At 68.9% G+C, this 5,595-nt stretch overlaps 1 protein-coding gene across 1 annotated transcript; it reads right to left on the bottom strand.

Moving 5' to 3' along the window:
- Window positions 1-439: 439 nt before the first annotated feature.
- On the bottom strand, window positions 440-4,788 carry PTGER1 (prostaglandin E receptor 1). Its single transcript, XM_077838491.1, has 3 exons — window positions 4,572-4,788; window positions 2,867-3,752; window positions 440-1,880 (listed from the first exon to the last, which is right to left on the bottom strand). The coding sequence occupies exons 2-3, from the start codon at window positions 3,710-3,712 to the stop codon at window positions 1,629-1,631; spliced, it is 1,098 nt and encodes a 365-aa protein (XP_077694617.1). The 5' UTR covers window positions 3,713-3,752; window positions 4,572-4,788; the 3' UTR covers window positions 440-1,628.
- Between the last annotated feature and the right edge of the window lie 807 nt (window positions 4,789-5,595).

Below are 5,595 nucleotides of genomic sequence, written 5' to 3' on the forward strand. Positions count from 1 at the left end.
GGGGCCTGTGTCAGCTGGGGGCTCTGCCTGAGTCAGGCGCCGTGACGGCGGGGGGAGTGTGACTGTCATGGGAAAGGGCCGGGCAGGGAACGGGACACGGGGCCTTTCCCCTCTAGGGGGCGCCGGCTCTGATCCAGCCCCCGGGGCAGGGGACTGGCCGGCTGGGAGGGGCAGCTGGGACGCCATCTACTGAGCTGGTTGGAGGCTGCAGCATGGGCTGAGTTTGCTGGGCCTCTAGCTCTGCGGGGGGGCAGCGGCGGAGGTGGGGCTCCCCTCGGGTGGGGGCCCCTCCCCGGCAGGGATGGGGACTCGCACACAAACCAAAGCCCAGACACCAGAGCGATCGGTAAAAGCTCTTTATTGTACAGAGCTCCCAGCGCCGCCCTGCGGGCTGGCCCCCTGGCATGCTGGGAAATGAACGCCCCGCTTGGGGCCAGCGTTCCCCACCCCCTGGCTTTCCCTGTGGCCGCTGGGGGCTCATTCCTGACCCCCCCTCCAGCCCCTGTCCAGCTCCCCCCATGTCCTGGAGCTCTGCAGTTGGTGGCTGGCCCCAAGCAAGGCCTAGGGGAGTGGGGCTGGGGGCCTGTGGCAGAATGGGGATGGGGTGGGGGACATCTCCCCAGCCGTCCTGGGAATGGCACCAGCCCCTTGGGGAAGGGAGCAGAGCACCTCCCACGTACCTTTACCTCAACCCCCACGTCCAGTGGGGGCTTATTCCCAACCTGCCCCCCTCAAATACTTGCCACTCCAGCTTAGCCTGGGGCCAGGGGGCTCAGCTGGGGCCCGTGAACAGGGAGGGTGGCCTGGTGCAAGGGGGAAGCTGTCCCCTGGGTCGAGAGCAAGCTGTGGGCACTTTGTGCAGTATACACAGCCCCATGGAGATGCAGCCACCTCTGGGGTGTGCAGGGGCTCTTTCTACAGGAAACCCTTGCTCGGCACTGGCATGCAGTCACCTCTGGGGTGGGGCACGGCCGTTTTCTAACAGCCACATCCCAACGCTGCCCATGCCAGGCCAGGAAGTGAAGACGAATCCCCTCCAGGGGACTGAGGGAGGCAGAATGGATTCGGCCAGGGCAGCAAGAAGCCCCGGCAGGTGGGCCCTGCTAGACTGGTGCCATCACCTCCTTTCGCTGTGCCTCAGTTTCCCCAAAAGTTAAACAGGCCTGGTTCAATATGCTGCTTCCCTGGAGAGAGCCAGGCCCTGAGCTCCCCCAAAGCCACGGTTTGCTCAGAACCCCGGTGTCCTGATGCGCAGGCTGACGGCGTAACCACTAGGCCCTGCTACCTCTCAGGCCAGGTGCTCTGAGTACAAACCACTCTGCACCACCACTCCCGCATTTCACCATAGCATTGTGCGCCCCCCCCCCCCCGCACATGCCCAAACACCTGTGCAACCTGTTGCCCCATGTCCAAGGTGCCTCCTGCTTTGAGCCGGGAGGGCCCCGGCAGCAACGGCCCCCGCCCCAGATTTCCATCTGGCTCAGCTCCTGCCACGGCTGCAGCAGGGGGGGGCCCCCCCAGGCGGGTGGGGCACCATCGTCCGCCCCAGAAGCGTCCAACGTCCCCCCCCCCCCCCTCCCGAGCGTCTCTCCAGCCGGTGCCAAGGCGCTGGCAGGGCACAGGGGCGCCTACGAGCGGCCGACCATGCTGCGCTCGGAGCTGTGGAAGGAGCTGACCTCCCAGCGCTCGAAGCGGCTGCCCTTGCCCGGCGGCTGGCGGCACAGCACCCCGCAGAGCTTGCGAAGCACGGCCCGGCGCAGCAGGATGTACACCCAGGGGTCCAGGATCTGGTTCCAGGAGGCCAGGCGCACGCCCAGCAGCAGGAGCGTCTGGTAGCTCAGCGAGCCGGACCTGTCACCCACCGCCAGCACCACGAAGATCTGCAGGGGAGGGAGGGGCACGGCGGTGGGGGGGGGGGCTTGACTCTGGCCCCTCACCCCTTCTCTGGCCCTAAATCTCTGGGACTGACCCTCAATCTGAGCCCCCCTCCCCTCCCGCCCTGAGCCCCCCAACAGCCCGATTCCCCCCAACCTCAGCCCCCTCCCCCAACCTGAGCCCCCTCAACAGCCTGATCCCCCTCCCCACATCCTGAGCCCGCCGCCCCACGGCCTCAGCCCGCTCCCCTCCCAACCTGACCCGCCTCCAACCTGATCTACTCACCCCAGACAGTTTCGGGGGGGGGGGGGGGGGGGACCCTGCAGCATGTACAGCTGGAGCCAAGCGTGACTGTGCAGTTACCAGCCACCAACCACACGAGGGCGCTGCTGCATCAGCCTAGCACCCCCACCCCCCCCCCCGAATCAGCCGCGCAGATACACGTGCTCCTGCCTCCAACCTCCCCCAGGTCAGGGCCCAGGGGGCAATCCTCCCCCGGGGGGATCAGGATGGGGCCGACTGGGGCTCCGGCATCACCTGGGCTCCCCACCACCGCCCGGCCAGCCCCAGCCTTCTCCAGGGCAGCCCCCACGGGGGGAGGGGCTGAAATGGGGTAAACCTGGCACCCATGGGGAACCCCCAAACCCTGCACCCATGGGGAACACCCCCAGTCTACCTTGTCCCTGCAGGGAACCCCCTACCCTGACACCCCAGGGAACCCCCCCCCCCAAGCCCTACACCCTTGGAGAACACCCCCAAACTGCAGCCTGTCCCTGCAGAGAGAACCCCCAACCCTGCGCTCATGGGAATCCCCCCTTCACCCTGACCCCCAAGGAGCCCACCCTACACCCATGGGGAACCCCCTTGCACCCTGACCCCCCAGGGAAATCCCTCCAACCTTGCACTCCTGGGGCAACCCTCCCACTACATCCCATGGCACTGGGGGGGACCCCATTGTATTCCATGGCCCCCACCCTACCCCCTCACTCACCAGGATAGGGCTCCAGCAGATGCAGGAGACGACCATGATGCCCACCAGCTGCACCACCATCTCGATGTCATGGGCCTTGGCACGCCGCTGCCCGCACTTGCGCTGGGTCCGCAGCCGTGCCCGCACCAGGGTGACCCCGCTCAGGGTGTTGCAGACCAGGGCGACCAGCAGGGAGGCCAGGCCCAGCAGGGAGAAGAGCAAGGCAAAGGTCACCTCACGCCAGCTCTCCGCTGGCTGCACCTTGATGAAGCACCAGGTGCCCGGGTACTGGATGGTGTAGCTCCCGAAGCTGAAGATGGGCAGCAGGGCGATGCCCAGGGCGGAGCCCCAGAGGCCCAGCAGGGTGAGTTTGGTCCGGACAGAGGTGACCAGCGAGGCGTGGAGCAGCGGGCGCCTCACCCCCACGCAGCGCTCCACTGCCATGACGCAGCCCAGGAAGAGCGGGCACAGGCCGAAGAAGACCATGCAGGCGCCGAAGAACTGGCACATGGCGCCGGTGCTGTCCATGGCGTCCCATTTCAGCCGGGTGGCGTAGAGCCGCAGCACGAAGGCGCCCGGGATGACGTGCCCGGCGAAGTCTGTGATGACCAGGCTGCTGGCAAAGAGCAGGAAGGTGGCCTTGGAGCGGCGCCGGAAGCGGGCGTAGGACTGTGCCAGGATGGCCAGGGCCACCACGTTGGAGACAGCGCCCAGCATCATGGAGAAGATGGGCATGGCTGGCGAGGGCCCCCCCTGACCCCCCGAGGAGTTCCCCAGCCGCAAGCCGCCAACAGGCATGGGGAGGGGTGCCCCGGGGCTGCAGGGCGCCCCCAGCAGGGAGGTGTTGGGCGGGTGGCTGGTGAACATCCTCTCAGCAGTGTCTGCAGCTGGCACCAGCCATGGGCATCTGTGGGAGGGTGGAGAGAGATGGGAATCAGGGGAGACCCACTGCCAGTAGGCCCCGGCAATGCCCCCACACGCTGGGGGCTGAACCCCACGGTCCCCTCTCCCGCCCCGCACTGGGGGAGGCGCCCTCTGCTGGTTCCAGAGGGAGCTGTGGGCTCTCATTTACCCCCACCCCCAGGCCTGCTGGGGTGGGGACAGCAGTTTGGAGCTGGGGGGGGAGAGGAAATGGGGGAATCGGGGCACGTTTCCTGGCTCTGTGGGGGTCCCCCAACTTTCAGGACATTTGAACCCAGGGCTGGCGGGGCGACTGGCCCCCGGTCAGGCAGGGCAGCGCTGCTGGAGCCCAGGGTGCCCCTGTGGACTGGCACCAAGGAGCAGGACTGGCCCCTCTTGCCACTGCCTCCCCTGAGCCCGGGGAACGAACCCCCCGGGGAACGAACCCCCCGGGGAACCCTGTGTGGCCCCACGGGAGACGCCCCCTGGCACTGGGTCGCTGGGCTGCAGAGAGCCCAGGGGTGACTCTTGGGGGAGCAGAGAGAGGAGAACCCAGACTCCTAGAAACCCCCCTTCCCTCGCTCTAGACCCCCCCCCCAGCAGGGGAATGAACCGGGGCCCTGGCACCCAGCCCCCTTTCCCCCCTGCAAAGAGCAGATCGGAGCTCAGCACCAGTCCCGGTCGGTACGGGGGGGGGGCGATTCTGTTTCATTCACCCCCCCATCAGGCCCCCCATTCCGGGGCCAGCAGTCCGGACCCCCCCCAGCTGCCCCCCCCACCCCCGAGACGGCCCCGCGGTGCTGCCGTGGGGCCCGCGCCCCCTTACCGTGCTCAGAGGCACCCCGCGCCCCACTCCCAAGCGGCCGGATGGCTCGCCCCGAAGGGACCGCACGTCCGGGCCCCCCGCGCCCCGTCCCGGCTGCGAACGGGGCAGAGACGGAGCCGCCCTGGCCGAGGGATCGACGCCCCGTCGGGGGGCGCAGGGCTCGGGACCCGCTCGGAGACCCACCGCCCCGCGCCTCGGCAGCCGCCTTCCCCGGTGGGGCGAGTCCCAGCCCCGGGGTCCCGCCGTGCTGCGCTCTGCCTCCCCGGCCGGCCGTGCGTAGAGACCGGAGCGCTGCGCCCCCGAGCGCCCCCCTGCGCCCGGCCCCGCTCCGTCCGCGGGCGGGGGGGGGGGGGGGCCGCGCCGGGCCGCCGCCAGGGGGCGCGCCCACCCCCCCCGTGCCCAGCTCGGCTCGCGGGCTCCCGCCCCACAGCTCCCAGGGAGGGGTGACCCCAGCTGCCAAGCGGCCCGGTGGTGCTGGGCTGGACGGGGGGCGCCGGGCTGGACGGGGGGCGCCCAGCTCCCGGCAACGGAGCCAGCTGACACCCTCTGGCTTGTTCCATGTTCCGGGCACGAGCCACCCTGCGTAAGGGATGCGTCACCCTGCCCCTGCCTATGGGGTGGGTCCTGTGCCACCCTGCCCCATGCCACCCTGGCCCAGCCTACAGGGTATGTCCCCTATGCCCCCATGCTGTCCTGTCCCACCCTGTGACACCCTGTCCCGTCCACGTCCCCTATGGCACCCTGCTCCTGCCTACAGGGTGTGTCCCCTATGCCCCCATGCTGTCCTGTCCCACCCTGTCCCGTCCACGTCCCCTGTGGCACCCTGCTCCTGCCTACAGGGTGTGTCCCCTATGGCACTCAGCCTCATGCCATCCTGCCTAGGGCATATCTCCTGTGCTATCCTGCCCCATGGCACTCTGCCTAGGGCATAACTGCCATTTCACCCTGCCCCATGGCACCCTGCCCATGCCACATCCCATGTGCCACCCTGCCCCATGCCACCCTGCCTAGGGCATATCTCCTA

The sequence above is a fragment of the Eretmochelys imbricata genome, chromosome 20, assembly GCF_965152235.1.
Source record: "Eretmochelys imbricata isolate rEreImb1 chromosome 20, rEreImb1.hap1, whole genome shotgun sequence".
NCBI classification, from domain to species: domain Eukaryota; kingdom Metazoa; phylum Chordata; order Testudines; family Cheloniidae; genus Eretmochelys; species Eretmochelys imbricata.

Bases quoted from the DNA above. Each gene is read 5' to 3' on its own strand.
- PTGER1 (XM_077838491.1), bottom strand. From the start codon at position 3,712: ATGTTCACCAGCCACCCGCCCAACACCTCCCTGCTGGGGGCGCCCTGC. The intron at 1,881-2,866 runs GTGAGTGAGGGG...CCTCCCCTGCAG, and splicing joins TCTGCTGGAGCCCTATCCTG to ATCTTCGTGGTGCTGGCGGT.